Below are 17,884 nucleotides of genomic sequence, written 5' to 3'. Positions count from 1 at the left end.
ATAAAAGAACTGATAGAGATGAAAACCATGACACGAGAACTACGTCACAAATGCACAAGCTTCAGTAACTGACTCGATCAACTGGAAGAAAGATTATCAGTGATTGAAGACCAAATGAATGAAATGAAACAAGATGAGAAATGCAGAGAAAAAAGAGTAAAAAGAAATGAACAAAGCCTCCAAGAAATATGGGATTATGTGAAAAGACCAAATCTACATCTGATTGGGGTGCCTGAAAGTGATGGGGAAAATGGAACCAAGGTGGAAAACACTCTGCAGGATATCATCCAGGAGAACTTCCCCAACCTAGTAAGGCAGGCCAACAGTCAAATTCAGGAAATACAGAGAACGCCACAAAGATACACCTTGAGAAGAGCAACTCTAAGACACATAATTGTCATATTCACCAAAGTTGAAATGAAGGAAAAAATGTTAAGGGCAGTCACAGAGAAAGGTCGGGTCACCCACAAAGGGAAGCCCATCAGACTAACAGCAGATCTCTCAGCAGAAACTCTACAAGCCAGAAGAGAGTGGGGGTCAATATTCAACATTTTTAAGAAAAGAATTTTCAACCCAGAATTTCATATCCAGCCAAACTAAGGTTCATAAGTGAAGGAGAAATAAAATCCTTTACAGACAAGCAAATGCTGAGAGATTTTGTCACCACCAGGCCTGCCCTACAAGAGACCCTGAAGGAAGCACTCAACATGGAAAGGAACAACCGGTACCAGCCATAGCAAAAACATACCAAAATGTAAAGTCCATCGATGCTAGGAAGAAACTGCATCAACTAATGAGTAAAATAACTAGCTAATATCATAATGACAGGATCAAGTTCACACATAACAATATTAACCTTAAATGTAAATGGACTAAATGGTCCAATTAAAAGACACAGACTGGCAAATTGGATAAAGAGTCCAGACCCATCAGTTTGCTGTATTCAGGAGACCCATCTGACATGCAGAGACACACATCGGCTCAAAATAAAGGGATGGAGGAAGATCTACCAAGCAAATGGAAAACAAAAAAAAGCAGGGGTTGCAATACTAGACTCTGATAAAATAGACTTTAAACCATCAAAGATCAAAAGAGACAAAGAAGGCCATTACATAATGGTAAAGAGATCAATTCATCAGGAAGAGCTAACTATCCTAAATATATATGCACCCAATACCGGAGCACCCAGATTCATAAAGTAAGTCCTTAGAGACTTACAAAGAGACTTAGACTCCCATACAATAATAACGGGAAACTTTAACACCCCACTGTCAACATTAGACAAATCAACGAGTCAGAAAGTTAACAAGGATATCCAGAAATTGAACTCAACTCTGCATCAAGTGTATCTAATAGACATCTACAGAACTCTCCACCCCAAATCAACAGAATATACATTCTTCTCAGCACCACATCGCACTTATTCCAAAATTGACCACATAGTTGGAAGTAAAGCACTCCTCAGCAAATGTACAAGAACAGAAATTATAACAAACTGTCTCTCACAAGACAGTGCAATCAAACTAGAACTCAGGACTAAGAAACTCAATCAAAACCACTCAACTACATGGAAACTGAACAACCTGCTCCTGAATGACTACTGGGTACATAACGAAATGAAGGTAGAAATAAAGATGTTCTTTGAAACCAATGAGAACAAAGATACGACATACCAGAATCTCTGGGACACATTTAAAGCAGTGTGTAGAGGGAAATTTATAGCACTAAATGCCCACAAGAGAAAGCAGGAATGATCTAAAATTGACACCCTAACATCACAATTAAAAGAACTAGAGAAGCAAGAGCAAACATATGAAAAAGCTAGCAGAAGGCAAGAAACAACTAAGATCAGAGCAGAACTGAAGGAGGAGTAGGAGACACAAAACCTCCAAAATCAATGAATCCAGGAGCTGGTTTCTTGAAAAGATCAACAAAATTGATAGACAACTAGCAAGACTAACAGAGAAAAATAAATTGACACAATAAAAAATGATAAAGGGGATACACCACCGACCCCACAAAAATACAAACTACCATCGGAGAATACTATAACCACCTCTACGTGAATAAACTAGAAAACCCAGAAGAAATAGATAATTTCTTGGACACTTATACTCTCCCAAGATGAAACCAGGAAGAAGTTGAATCCCTGAAGTGACCCATAGCAGGCTCTGAAATTAAGGCAATAATTAATAGCCTACCAACTAAAAAATGTCCAGGACCAGACGAATTCACAGCCAAATTCTACCAGAGGTACAAGGAGGGGCTGGTACCATTCCTTCTGAAACTATTCCAATCAATAGAAAAAGAGGGAATCTTCCCTAACTCATTTTATGAGGCCAACATCATCCTGATACTAAAGCCTGGCAGACATTAATAACAAAAAAAAGAGAATTTTAGACCAATATCCTGATGAACATCGATGCAAAAATCCTCAGTAAAATACTGGCAAACCAATCCAGCAGCACATCAAAAGCTTATCCCCCATGATCAAGTTGGCTTCATCCCTGGGATGCAAGGCTGGTCTAACATAATGCAACCAATAAACGTAATCCAGCATATAAAAAGAACTAAAAGACAAAAACCACATGATTATCTCAATACATGCAGAAAAAGGCCTTTGACAAAATTCAACAGCTCTTTCATCCTAAAAGCTCTCAGACGTGAATCTGTGCATTGATGGAACGATCTCAAAAATCATAAGAGCTATTTATGACAAACCCACAGCCAATATCATGCTGAATGGGCAAAACTGGAAAAATTCCCTTTGAAACTGGCATTGTAAGACAGGGATGCCCTCTCTCACCACCATTCAACATAGTGTTGAAGTTCTGGCTAGGGAAATCAGGCAAGAGAAAGAAATAAAGGGTATTCCGCTAGGAAAAGAGGAAGTCAAATTGTCCCTTCTTGCAAAAACCCATCATCTCAGCCCAAAATCTCCTTAAGCTGATAAGAAACTTCAGCAAAGTCTCAGGATACAAAATCAATGTGCAAAAATCACAAGCATTCTTATACACCAGTAACAGACAAACAGAGAGCCAAATCAGGAATGAACTCCCATTCAATAGCTTCAAAGAGAATAAAAATACCTAGGGAATCCAACTTTACAAGGAATGTAAAGGACCCTTCAAGGAGAACTACAAAACACTGCTCAGTGAAATAAAAAGAGGACACAAACAAATGGAAGAACATACCATGCTCATGGATAGGAAGAATCAATATTGTGAAATGGCCATACTGCCCAAGGTAATTTATGATTCAATGCCATCCCCATCAAACTACCAATGAGTTTCTTTCACAGAATTGGAAAAACTGCTTTAAAGTTCATATGGAACTAAGAAAGACCCTGCATTGCCAAGACAATCCTAAGCCAAAAGAACAAAGCTGAGGCATCACGCTACCTGACTTCAAACTATATCAATGAGGCCATGCAACTAAAACAGCATGGTACTGGTACCCAAAACAGTGAGATATAGACCAATGGAACAGAACAGAGCCTTCAGAAATAATACCACATCTACAGCCATCTGATCTCTTTGACAAACCTGTCAAAACAAGAAATGGGGAAAGGATTCTATGTAATAAATGTGCTGGGAAAATTGGCTAGCCATAAATAGAAAGCTGAAACTGGATCCTTTCCTCTACTCCTTATACAAAAATTAATTCAAGATGGATTAGAGACTTAAATGTTAGACCTAAAACCATAAAACCCTAGAAGAAAACCTAGGTAATACTATTCAGGACATAGGCATGGGCAAGGATTTCATATGTCTAAAAACACCAAAAGCAATTGGCAAATAAAAACCAAAATTGACAAAATGGGATCTAATTAAACTAAAGAGCTTCTGCACAGCAAAAGAAACTAACATCAGAGTGAACAGGCAACCTACAGAATGGGAGAAAATTCTTGCAATCTACTCATCTGACAAAGGGCTAATATCCAGAACCTACAAAGAACTCAAACAAATTTACAAGAAAAAACAAACAACCCCATCAAAAAAGTATGGATATGAACAGACACTTCTCAAAAGAAGACATTCATACAGCCAACAGACACTGTGAAAAAATGCTCATCATCACTGCCATCAGAGAAATGCAAATCAAACCACAATGAGATACCATCTCACACCAGTTAGAAAGTCAATCATTAAAAAATCAGGAAACAACAGGTGCTGGAGAGGATGAGAGAAGCCAGGAACACTTTTACAATCAAGCAGTGGGATCTGTAAACTAGTTCAACCCATTGTGGAAAACAGTGTGGCAATTCCTCAAGGATCTAGAACTGGAAATACTCATTTGATCCAGCCATTCCATTACTGGATATATACACAAAGGATTATAAATCATGCTGCTATAAAGACACAAGCACACGTGATGTTTACCGCGCATCATTCACAATAGCAAAGACTTGGAATCAACCCAAATGTCCACCAGTGACAGACTGATTAAGAAAATGTGGCACATATATACCATGGAATACTCATGAAGCCATAAAAACGATGAGTTTGTGTCCTTTGTAGGGACATGGATGCAGCTGTAAACCATCATTCCAGCAAACTATCACAAGAACAGAAACCAAACACCACATGTTCTCACTCATAGGTGGAAATTGAAATGAGATCACTTGACACAGGAAGGGGAACATCACTCAATCGGCCTATTTTGGGAGGGGGTGGGAGGGATAGCATTAGGAGATATACCTAATGTAAAATGATGAGTTAATGGGTACAGCACACAACATGGCACATGTATACATATATAATAAACCTTGCATCGCTAGCACATGTACCTAGAACTTAAAAGTATAATAATAAAAAATACAAAAATACAAAAAAAAAAAAAACTGTGACGTAGAAAGTTTTTAGCCACTAGTCCAAAGACACACACTAGGAGATGACAGAGCCAAGACTGATTCTCAAAGTAATAAGCACTCTATTATAGAATACTGCTTTCTAGTACACATGAGGGACACTGACTGCTTACATTAAATGCTTTCATTCACTTCACATTCTTCCAGTGTCAACACTAAGCTTGCCTAATCTGGCTCAGCTAGGTCCCACATCCCGGCTCAAGACAAGCTAGGGATTCTTGTGTCTTAAACAGTTATTTGACATTTAGGGAGCAAAATGCCAAACATTCTTCTGCTTTCCTTTCCCTGAGAAGCATTTTTTTCATTTCAGTTAAATTGAAGACAACATTTATTTATGAAATATACTTAATGAGCTTTGCCCTAGGTCACATGCTAGGGAGAACACAAAACAAAAACATAAACCACCACTGTCATTCAATGAGCTTGTTATCTTATTGGAGATGTAGCTTCTATATGCATGAAACACACCGAACAAGTGTTATCACTGGCATTTGTAGACTTAAAGTGGGAATGCAATGAAGGATGTAGAATTGTTATCCAAGAGTTAAACTGTACAATTGATTAGATGAAGTTAATAAGAATAGATTCCATGTCAGCAAGACTTGACTCTAACCTGATAGAGGTAATAAAAGGAAGTGTCAGTCAGTGAGGGTAGCCAGTCTGGGAAGCTCAGAAAAGAAGAAAGAGGAGGAGAAGGATAGGAGGAATAGAGAAGAGGAGGATGGAGAGGAGGAGAAGGGAAGAGAAAGGAAATGAAGAAGGCTGCCACAGCCAACAAATGACAAAAGGCACCCATTTCCCAAATCATCTTGAAAACAAGTTCTCCTTCCCCTCCTGAAACCATGAGGATATGTAAAACACGGGAGCAACTTATGTAGAGAAGCCAGGAATGAAAGATTATCTAATAAACTGAGTATTTTTATGCAAGAGAGACAGGCCATTATCTACGAGATTATTTATATAATAGGACTGGACCAAGCTTTCATGTGGATCAGACATTTAGGCAATTCCCCTCCCCAGTCCTCTCTCCCAATAACCAGCAAGTAGAGACTCAGGAGAAATAATATTGTTGCCACAAGCAAATTTTAAAATTTTATTTTAACTTCATATCCAAGTTGTACTATGAGCTGAGTTTTGTGATTATTTTATATAACAAATGACTGCATTTCTAGCATAAAAATAAATTGTTGGTGGCCACTGCAAACTAGAATTGGCAAACAAGGAATTGTGGAAAAGTGAAATCTCAGATGAATTTAAAGGATGGTGTGATGTAAACAGGAGAAGATTCGGGAAACAACATAACAAAAGAGAAACAGCAGAAATAAATTTGTTATCTATATGGAGCAGTATGCAGCCTTGTCCAGAAAGGGTGAAAGCTGGGAGTTTAAATAAGAGATAGATCTTATCTGAAGACAAGAAGATCCTTGAATGCAAGCGAGGAGATTTGAAAGCATTAAGGATCCACGGAGGGGACTAAAATATAAAAGATGGCATTTGAGGAACAGTATAATCGTAAGATGGTCTGGAGGTCTGGAGACAGACGTGAGAGGGGGTGACTTTTGCCCAGAGTAGGAGTGATGACAAGGAAAAGAAAAGAACACCTCCAAGAGAAATACTGAATGGAAAATTGTCAGATTCTAGCCATTCATAGGATCCATAATATGAGGGATCCTTCAAGGGTCACATCAAATGTCCCTTCTGTAAAGTCAGGAAGGAGCCCTGGGAGCCCCTTCTGCAAGTATACCAGGCCTCCCTCTGTGCTCATATAAAAATGTGTTCATGCTACAAAAATATCCTTACCAAATTATGATATACTTATCTTAAAATTATTTTCCCTTTACCTCTTCCAGCATTGCCTTTAATCCTATAAACCTTGGTATAAAAAAAAAAAAATGACTCATCAGTGAATTCAGGTATTAGATCTCCCTGCTGACATGCATGACTTCTCTTAGAAATTCTCCATTTGCTCCAAAATACCCCTGATAAAGATAATTCTTTATCTAGGGCTCAGGGGCCAGTTCTGGCTATAAGGATATATGCTAAGTGCTGATCAGTGGGTTCTGTCTGAAGACAGCAGTCACCCGGGAGCCAAGGCACTGTACCCAGACATGTTCTGTTCCATATTCTTTCAGGCCCAAAGCCCAAATCTCCATCTCCCGACAGAGTGAACCCGAGGAAAGCCACTGAACCAAAGTCTGAATTCTCCAGGAGGGTGGTGTGGTCTTTGTGGCCTGGGTATGCCTTCTGCTCCTGCCATTTGAGGCATGATCTCCTGCACACCAGGAGTAGAATTTCTTCATCTTCATCTATGTGCTGTGAATGCATGTCCCTGTTACAACTAGACTTCATAACAAAAGAACATTTGATCTTTTCTTGAGTGCCTGAATTTTTTTTCTTTAGCGTCTTCTGCTGAGGTGGGCAGAATTCTGAAATGCGACTGTCAGAGTCTGTCCTCGTTAAGCTGGATCCATCCCTATGCTAGGGATCCACCCCAGGCTGCTGGAGTAGTAGAAAACCAATAGCCATAGAGGATTTCCTTTCTCTGACTCCCTTCAGTTGTGTCTCTTTCAGTTAATTCCCTGCTTTTCCCTGATCTCTGGCCCTTGCCAACTAAGATTATGTAGAAGGTCTGCCCTACTGTTTCAGAGTTAGATTTTCTACAATGGTGTCTGGAAGTATAATGTCCCTCCAATACCACAGCAATTCTTGTGCTCATGTGTTACTAAAAGCTACCATGCTTTAGCTACTGCTGTCTGCAGCATCATTTTATTATCTGACAAAGCTTACAGCCTTTCCATACCCATGTATAGTGTAGTAGAGTGGTTAGGAGTGCACTTTCTGAAACCTGACTGTCTGAGGTTAAATTCAGTTCTGTGACCTTGGGCAGGTTATTTAAATCTCCTCTGTAAATGTGGAAATAAAAACAGCACTTACTTCCCAGGGTTAGTGTGAGGATTACATTAATTTATTCATGAAATGGCACTTAGAATAATGCCTAGCATTCAGGAAGTACTTAATAAGTATGAGCTATTATTATTATTTGGGTTAAGTGTGAGGAAGTCAACACATATAAGACAATAGCCCATGGTCCTAAGGCTAAGAGTCTGAGCCTTCAGACATTCCCATGGAGAAACAGAACTTTTAGCAATCTCTGGAATATGATACAGTGTTAGATCTCCAAGGCTCACTGACAGAAACACCTCCTTCTCCATATAGCAGACTTCTCTGATAGAGACTGAGTTTGGCCATTGATGATGACATCTCTTGGATGGGACTGAAAAGACCCTGCCATCCCTTAATACAGGGCTTTTACGGTACTGGATGTATAGGTGTAGGCATGTTTGAATCAGGGGGCAAGTCTCCCTCAAAAGAGCTCCTCATCTTAGAATCACTAAAGGCAACTTCCTTCAAAAGAGTGAATGACCATCCCCATTTCCAGGTAAAATGAAATCCACTAACCACTGAACTAGTGTAGCCAGTCTTCAGTAAGGCATTGAATGGCAGTGAGAAGGCAGTGAGAAGTAACAGCAGGGGTATGCTCATCAGAACTTGGTCCTCTCTCCACTTGAGGTGGGGTGGGTTGCAGAGTGGTCCCCACTCCTGCTCTTTAGAGTGGATGATGGTGAGGTGGATGTTTTGAGCCCCCAGTTAATAAAGCAGGAAGCAGCTCAAATAATTATATGGAAAAAAAAGATGTAACCATATGCATACTCCAAGTTCATTGTGGTTACATCCACTTATGGCACTCAACATGTCTGCAATGTTTCCATAGTATATTCAGGAATATACTTGTATAATCTCTCCTGTATAGGAATGGACTCTTATAGATTATCAATACTGAAGCTGGGGCTGCATTTATGTACCTCTGGTTTGCAACACAGTTTGGGCATGCACAGCTACAGATACTGTGGCACATGGAGACAAAGTGATGCTCTGGACACTTCCACTGCCACAACTTTCCTTTATTTTGCAAATAAGGAATTTTGTTGGAAATTCTGAGTTTGCAATGACAAGCGTAGCAACTGATGCTATATTCTTTTTTTTTTTTTTTTTTGAGACGGAGTCTTGCTCTGTCGCCCAGGCTGGAGTGCAGTGGCGCAATCTCGGCTCACTGCAAGCTCCGCCTCCCGGGTTCACGCCATTCTCCTGCCTCAGCCTCCCGAGTAGCTGGGACTACAGGCGCCCGCCACTGCGCCCGGCTAATTTTTTTCTATTTTTAGTAGAGACGGGGTTTCACCATGGTCTCGATCTCCTGACCTTGTGATCCGCCCGCCTCGGCCTCCCAAAGTGCTGGGATTACAGGCGTGAGCCACCGCACCCGGCCAACTGATGCTATATTCTTATGAAACCTCTCTTAGGACTCTCTAAGGATTCCAACTCTGAGAACTAAAAAGGGCAGCATTTGCTTCTCCACCTCCTTCCTACCCTACCCCAAGCACCTATTTCTTACCAGCCTAGAAAGATTTCTGCTGCATTCTCCCAGAGGGACCATAAATTAGAGACCACAGGTAACCCCCAAGGCCCACAGAGCTTCAGGGGCATTATATCTTCACTCAAGTACACCAAAGTACTAACCATTGCACCTAATGTGCACTAATTTTAGTAGATTACATTTTATGTCTGTACTGTGCGGCATAATACTCTAACACTTGTGTTGATAATAGGTTCCTTTTTGGAATTAGCTACAGCAGAGTGATACACACAGAGAGAAACTCTAGAATGAGATCCCAAAATGTAACACCTTGATCTGGGGTTTAAAATGAATGTTCTAAATAGTTTCACAAATTATTGCTGGAAATCATACTGTTTTGAAATTTGTTCTTGAAAGACTACAAGGAAATTGTCAGACCAAAGAAAACTTTAGCTATCCCATTGTGGTGGGCAAAATATCTTGTGGGCAGCACCTTGGCCCACAAGATATCCATGACCTAACCCCTGGAACCTGTCACTGTGTTACCTTACATGGCAAAAGGATCTTTGCACATATAACTAAAGTTAGAGACCTTGAGACAAAGAAATTCTCTAGGATTATCCAGGTGGGAGAACAATGCCCAACTGTGGTCACAGGAAGACATGACTGCAGAAAAAATGTTCAGGCCAGGTGCGGTGGCTCATGCCTATAATTCCAGCACTTTGGGAGGCCGAAGTAGGTGGATCACTTGAGGTCAGGAATTCGAGACCAGCCTGGCCGATATGGTGAAACCCTGTCTCTACTAAAAATACAAAAACTAGCTGGGCATGGTAGTTAGCATCTGTAATCCCAGCTACTCAGGAGGCTGAGGCAGGAGAATCGCTTGAACCTGGGAGGCAGAGGTTGCAGTGAGCCGAGATCGTGCCACCGCATTCCAGCCTGGGCGACAGAGCAAGACTCAGTCTCAAAAAAAAAGAAAAAAAAGAAAAAGAAAAAAAAAGAAAAGGAGAAATGTTCAAACAGACATAATGTTGCTGGCTTTGAAGACTGAAGAAGGAATCACAAGCCAAGGAATATGGGTAGCCTCTAGAAGCTGGGAAAAAAAGGAAATTAATTTTTCCCTAGGCCTCCAGAATGATATAGCCCTGCCTATATGTTAATTTTAGCCCAGTAAGACCTGTGTCAGACTTCTGGTGGTCAGAACCATAAGGTACTACATTTGTCTTGTTTTAAGCCACTATGTTTATAGTAATATGTTACTGCAGCAATAAAAACAACTAATGCACCCATGAAAAAGGTGGTAGATCTAAAAGCCTCATGGATAAAACTCTGAGGTTGCTAATGCACCCACATGCCTGTTTAAAAGGAAGGCTAGACTACGTTGGCACTGACATGCTTGCCTTTGTGTTCAGGTCTCTATCTCTCCCTCCTACATGCCCCACCTGGACTTCCAGTTCAGTTAATTCAGCATTCACAAGCAGGTGTGTCACTCAACATCAAGCGTGATTCAATTCAAATCACCAGAGATGTGAAGCCATTTGTGTAGTGCTCCAAAATCCCTCCGAGGACTCATTTCATAAAAATCTGGTTACTTCTGGCTAAGTGATATTTGAGTTTGAGTGCCCCAGTAAATAAGCATCCATTTTTTCCCATTCAAGTTCGGAACCAGTGGAGAGATACAGATAGAAATGTCAGCTTGATCGTTGATAGAAACGGACTGCAAATACGGCTTGAGCTCTCAGTCAAAAGGTGTTGCTAAAGACTGCCAGCTTTCTACTCCCACAGAACTTGGGGGCCTACCCACCAAGGAAAAGCTTGATCCGTAGATTAGAAACCCTTAGCCAGGACCGATATCTCACACTGACTTGGGACAGAGAAAGAAGAAAGAGAGACAAAGCCCCAGTAATTGATCTTTTAAAATAAATTAGTTACAGCCAATTGAGAAAAGTGGCTAAAAATAAATCAATCAATCTCATTTAAATGAGATCTTCAGATTCTCAGAATTTCCTTTTAATTCCTGTCATTTTTATTTGGGTCCATACCACCAATGAGGGAAATGTTTTTAAAATTTTTAATAAACATATAAAATGTCATGGTTAGTGACTGCCTGGGGCCAACACATAGTCAGTAAAAGAATTTACCAAGACAGTAATAAGTCTGGAAAGGCAGATTTATTTAAAGAAAAGGGGAGATACACTGCCAGCGAGCAATGGGCAATACAGCAGAGGGAAGGCTGTCTGCTGTCTGCAAAGAGGCAGGGACTGGAGGGGAGTTTTTTAGGTCGTGTTACTTGGGCTTAATGTTTGCAGACAGGATGCTAGGTGCAGGTGGGCTTTGATTGGGATGCTTGTAACAGGATGCTTGGGTGCTAGTGAGCCATTTGCAGGACCCTATTTCTCAGAACATTTGTTCCTCTCTACCCCCTACTTCTGTTTCTGCCAGCTAAGCTCATTTTTCAGTTTTCTTTCAACTCCTTAGGGCTCCACAAATTGCACATATTTATGGGGTACAACTTGATATTTCAATACATGTATACATTATATAATGAACAAATTAGGGTAATTAGCATGTTTACCACCTCAAAAATTTATCATTTCTTTGTGGTAGGAACACTGAAGATCCTCTCTTCTGGCTAAATTGAGATATACAATGTCTTACTGTTTACTATAGTTACTCTACTGTGCAATAGGATACCAAAAATCATCCTTCCTTCCTAGCTGTAACTTTCTTGACTAACCTCTCCCAATCTCTACCTGCCCCCGGCCCTCCCCAGTCTCTGGTAACCACTGTTCTATTGCCTACTTTCATGATATCAAGTTGTTTTTTTTTTTTTGGATTCCACATATGAATGAGATTATGTGGTATTTGTCTTTCACTGCCTGGATTATTTCACTTAACATAATATCCCCTAGATTCATCCATGTCACAAATGACAACATCTCCTTGTTTTTATGGCTGCATAGTATTTCATTGTGTATATATACCACATTTGCTTTCTCCATTCATTCATTGTTGGACACTTAAGTTGATTCCATTGAATAGTGCTAGAATAAACATGTGAGTGAGGATGTCTCTGTGATACACTGATTTCATTTCCTCTGAATATATACCTAGTAATAGGATTCTGGATCATATGGTAGTTCTATTTTTAATATTTTGAGGCACTCCATACTATTTTCCACAAACGATGAACTAATTTACATTCCCACTAATAGCATATAAGGGTTCCTTTTTCTCCACATCCTTGGAAACACTTGTGTCTTTTGTCTTTGTGATAATAATCATTTTAAGTGGAATGAGGTGATATAGTGGTTTTGATTTGTATTTCTCTGATGATTAGTGATGTTAAGCATTTTTCCATACACCTGGGTTGGTATTTATGTCTGCTATTGAGAAATGTTCATTAAGGCCTTTTGCCATTTTTAAATCAAATTATTTGTTCTGGGTTTTTTTGCTACTGAGTTGTTTGAATTCCTTATATATTCTACATATTATTTCCTTGTCCAGCTGTCTAGTTTGCAAATATTTTCCCCCATTCTATAGGTTGTCTCTTTACTCTTGATTGTGTCTGTCCTTTGATGTACATGAGCTTTTTAGTTTAATATAATCCCATTTGTCTATTTTTGTTTTTATTGTCTGTGCTTTTGAGATCATATTTTAAAAATCCTTACCTAGTCCAATGTCATGAAGCATTTCCTTTGTTTTTGTCTATCAGTTTCATATTTTCAAGTCTTACATGTACATCTTCACTTCATTTTTAGTTGGATTTTGTACATGGTGAGAGATAGGGGTCCAGTTTTATTCTTCTGCATATAGATATCCAATTTTCCCCACACCATTTATTGAAGACACTGTCCTTTCCCCAGTGTGTATTCTTGGCACCCTTATTGAAAATCAGTTGGCTGTAGATATGTGGAATTATTTCCGGACTCTCTATTCTGTGCCATTGATCTGTGTGTATTTTTACACCAGTGCCATGCTGTTTTAGTTATTATCACTTTCTCATGTCAGGTAGTGGTATGCCTCCAGTTTTGATTTTTGTGTGTTTGTTTGTTTTTAATCAAGATTGCTTTGGGTGTTCAGAGTCTTTTTGTGATTCTATACAAGTTTTAGGATTTTTTTTTTTTCTGTGAAGAATGTCACTGGAATTTTTGTTTTGTTTTGTTTTGTTTTGGAGATGGAGTCTCGCTCTGTCACCCAGGCTGGAGTGCAGTGGCGCAGTCTCGGCTCACTGCAAGCTCCGCCTCCCGGGTTCACGCCATTCTCCCGCCTCAGCCTCCCGAGTAGCTGGGACTACAGGTGCCCGCCACCACACCCAGCTAATCTTTTGTATTTTTTTTTTAGTAGAGACAGGGTTTCACCGTGTTAGCCAGGATGGTCTCGATCTCCTGACCTCGTGATCCGCCCGCCTCAGCCTCCCAAAATGCTGGGATTACAGGCGTGAGCCACCGCGCGGAATTTTAACAGGAATTGTATTAAATCTGTGTATCACTTTGGATAGTAAGGACATTTTAACAATGTGAATTTTTCCAATCCATGAACACCTCTTTTTGCATCCTCTTTAATTTCTTTCATTAATGTTTTGTATAGTTTATTTATTTATATATTGAGATGGAGTCTCGCACTGTCACCCAGGCTGGAGTGCAATGGCACAATCTCAACTCACTGCAACCCCCACCTCCTGGGTTCAAGTGACTCTCCTGCCTCAGCTTCCCAAGTAGCTGGGATTACAGGTGCCTGCCACCATGCCCAGCTAAATTTTTGTATTTTTAGTAGAGACAGAGTTTCACAGTGTTGGCCAGGCTGGTCTCGAATTCCTGACCTCGTGATCCACGCACCTCAGCCTCCCAAAGTGCTGGGATTACAGACGTGAGCCACCACGCCTGGCCATTAATGTTTTATAATTTTTAATGTACAGATTTTTTACCTTCTTGGTTAAATTTACTCCTGAGTATATTACTTTTTGTAGCTATTATAAATGTAGCTATTGTAAATTCAAATGATTTCATTACATTTTTTATCTGTATTCTTCTGTATCTCGCAAGTTTCCCTAAAATCACTACTTTGATTTCTTTTTAAGGCATTTTGTAAGTTTCCTTTTCTTTGGGGTTTATTACTGGAGAATTACATTCATTTGAAGGTGTCATGTTTCTTTGCTTTCTCAAGTTTCTTGTGTATCTACTTTGTTTTGTTTTTTGCTTGTTTGTTTGGGATGGAATCTGGCTCTGTCACCCAGGCTGGAGAGCAGTGGTGTGATCTTAGCTCACTGAAACCTCTGCTTCTCAGGTTCAAGAGATTCTCCTGCCTCACCTCCCAAGTAGCTGGGATTACAAGTGTGTGCCACCACATCCAGCTGATTTTTGTATTTTTTGTAGAGATAGGGTTTCACCATGTTGGCTAGGCTGGTCTTAAACTCCTGACTTCAAGTTATCTGCCCGCCACAGCCTCCCAATGTGCTGGGATTACAGGCATGAGCCACCACACCTAGCCTTGTGCATCTACTTTGATATCTGTGCATCTGCTGAATCCGTTTCTGCTTCCAATTTTACAGAGTAGCTTTTATAAGGAAAGATTTTTTCCTACAGATGTGTCCTACGGTGTCAGTTGAGTAGTGTGAATTCACATTGGTTCTGGGTGGACACAGTAGTTGGGTCTCCATACAGCTTCATCAGGTATAATCCATGTAGTAATATCTGTGAGTGCCTCAATGGCCTAGACTGCAGGAGTTTAGGGCAGTAGTGGTGCAGCTTTGCCACAGAAAGGGCCACCAGGCTGGTTCTTAAGCTGGAGGTACATGCACAACTGTGCAGGATCACCTGTGCCTTGCAGGGAAGGGTGTCATGTGGACTTGGATGCAAGGGTCATCACCATTTCACTGGGCCTAGGTTCTAAACAGCTGGGGTTGTGGTGCTGCAGTCATCTGTGTGAGCATGTAAGAATGACAGTGGAGTCTCAGGGATGGAAAGATCAGTGGTTACTGTTCCCCAGAGTAGAGCACACTCCAGCAGTGGCTCCAGTTTCAAGGTGTCACTGTGCCATAACAGCCTGGGTCATGGGAGGTGGGCAGTGTACAATGTGAGCTCCTACTGTGAAACAATGCCGCTGTGGGAACTCCAGACAGCTCCCCCAAGGGCCTGTGAGGACTGCCACATTCACCTGTAGCAAGGACTACCTGTATCTGTACTGGTAACAGGCGCTGCTGGGGGCTCCCTGCTTACCTGACAGAGGAGATGTAGTAGTAGAGGCAGAGTACTTCACCCTCCTCTCTATGCTGCCATCCTGAGTTACTGTTTGCCACAGAGATTCTGCCATTCCCTTGCTATACTGCAGTGCTCTCCCTCAGATACTCTAGTCTAATTGTAGTTGTTTATTTGTTGTTTTGGTCTTTTTGTGTATGAGGAAGTAAGTGCCAAGTACCTCTAGTTAGCCTCTTACTGATAACCAGGAAATGCTTTGAATGGAAAATAGAATGGATTCTTTCTGGTGTTTATTTTTTATTTTCAATTTTTTTTTTTTTTTTTTTTTTTTTGAGACAGAGTCTCACTCTGTTGCCCAGGCTGGAGTGCAGTGGTGTGATCTCGGCTCACTGCAACCTCCACCTCCCAGGTTCAAGCAATTCTCCTGCCTCAGCCTCCCAAGTAGCTAGGATTACAAGCACGTACCACCAAGCCCAGCTGTTTGTATTTTTAGTAGAGACGGGGTTTCACCATATTGGCCAGGTTGGTCTCGAACTTTTAACCTAAAGTGATCTGCCTGCCTTGGCCTCCCAAAGTGCTAGGATTACAGGCATGAGCCTTATTTTCAAATTTCTAAAGTAAGATATTTGAATTTTTATTTTTAGTGTTGACTGATGTAAAATAAGAGTAGGGTTTTGTATATTTCTGTGTGATTTGCTGATAAGTCACCTACAGTATTCCTTGACACTGAGGTAGAAATAGCAACAGACCAGATCAAGTAAGTCTACTCTTCCTATGTGACCTTCAAAAAATAATTTTACCTTGCTCAGCCTCAGTCCTCTCACTTGCAAAAGAGAAATAACCGGACCTTGCCTGCCTAGAGACAGTGCGAAGGTCAGGTAAGATAATGAACATAAAAGCAGATATTATGTATTGTTTCTATGACTTCAGAAATTATTAAATACTTAACAAATTAGATCATGAATGTGATATGGCCTAAAAAGGTAGTATAAATGGAAGATATTTGATATACATAATCTGTTGTCAATTAAAGAAATACTTAAATTTTCCACAAAGGGTATTAAGAGACCATTCGTTTTAGAGTACACATTGGAATATTGTAACTTAAAACAAGAACATATTGTATTGGATAAAATATTTTTATTTTAGGACTTACATGATTGCTGCATGTCTTGTACCGAATGTTCTGCCCTTCACAATTCCTAAAGGAAAAAAGAAAGAAGAAAGAAGAAATCATGATTTCATAGAAGAGGCAGCATTTAAAAAAAAAAAAATCAAATACAAGGCATTGGTTCCCTGTAAAACTTTCACTAGTGCACATTACCCCAAAGATTCAAAGTTTAATTCTAAGAAACTAATTTTCAAGGATTGGGGGCCAAGAAGTCTTGTGGAAGTGTCACATTAAATAAAGAATGAATTCTTTAGGTAATAGTAGTACTCACATGCAATTCTTACCCAAGGGCCCGTATAACCATTACAATTAATGTACAATATGTGTGTGTCTCATGTGTGAATATGTGTATTCTTTTCTATAATGAAAAGGGAAAAGCTACATGCAGAAGCATTTGTGTAGCATGTTTCAACTAGGACATTTCTCTTCCCTTACTGAAGCAACTCAAGTTAGCAGGGCACTCACTGTCTTCCTTTAATTAGTACAACAGTGTCTGTTAGAAATTTGCTTGAAGTAATGCTTCCTTTTTTTTTTTTTTTTTTTTTTGAGACAGAGTCTTATTCTGTCTCCCAGGCTGAAGTGCAATGGCTTGATCTCAGCTCACTGCAACCTCCGTCTCCCAGGTTCAAGCAATTCTCCAGCCTCAGCCTCCAGAGTAGCTGGGATTGCATGCGCACACCCCCATACCTGGCTAATTTTTGTATTTTTAGTAGAGACGGGGTTACACCATGTTGGCTAGGCTGGTTTCGAACTCCTGGCCTCAAGTGATCCACCTGCCCCAGCCTCTCAAAGTGGGGGGATTACAGGCGTGAGCTACTGTACCCAGCCTATTTTATTTCAATCATTGACCTTACCAAATGGGATTATACAAAGTCATGTTGGAACAGCATTCTTGGGATGCTAATACTGGTAAGTTTGAGAATTTTCCAGGGATGACCACCACATAACCTATCTTCCCCCACAGCCACTAGCTCTGGGACCCCGCCACTCATTTTCCAGGCAGTTTTCCTTTGGGAGACTGGAATTCCATCCAACAGGTACTTCCCTTAGTCCAGTGCTTGTCCGTCTATATTTTACATAAACTCCTTAAAGATATCTAATCTATTCATGGCACTTTTCCCAATTTTTCAATGGAGTTACATATTTTTTCCCTTTATGTTTTCCTGGTGAATTCAATGGCAAATTTGGAGTCAGGAAAGCTAAACACAGGCTTAAATAATCATTTTGAATTAAAA

General features: G+C 40.3%; 1 protein-coding gene across 2 annotated transcripts in view; it reads right to left on the bottom strand.

Moving 5' to 3' along the window:
* Window positions 1-17,884, bottom strand: part of LOC101025385 (ADAMTS-like protein 3) — a 261,955-nt gene that overhangs the window by 90,037 nt on the left and 154,034 nt on the right. For both annotated transcript variants that reach the window (XM_031668415.1, XM_021941826.2), the window contains one exon: window positions 16,635-16,680. In XM_031668415.1, the coding sequence (XP_031524275.1) occupies window positions 16,635-16,680 (46 nt within the window). The remainder of the gene's footprint in view (window positions 1-16,634; window positions 16,681-17,884) is intronic.

The sequence above is a fragment of the Papio anubis genome, chromosome 7 (assembly GCF_008728515.1).
Source record: "Papio anubis isolate 15944 chromosome 7, Panubis1.0, whole genome shotgun sequence".
In the NCBI taxonomy this organism is placed as follows: Eukaryota; Metazoa; Chordata; class Mammalia; order Primates; family Cercopithecidae; genus Papio; species Papio anubis.
Note: the sequence above shows the minus strand (reverse complement) of the source record. Positions and strands in the feature narration are given on the sequence as shown.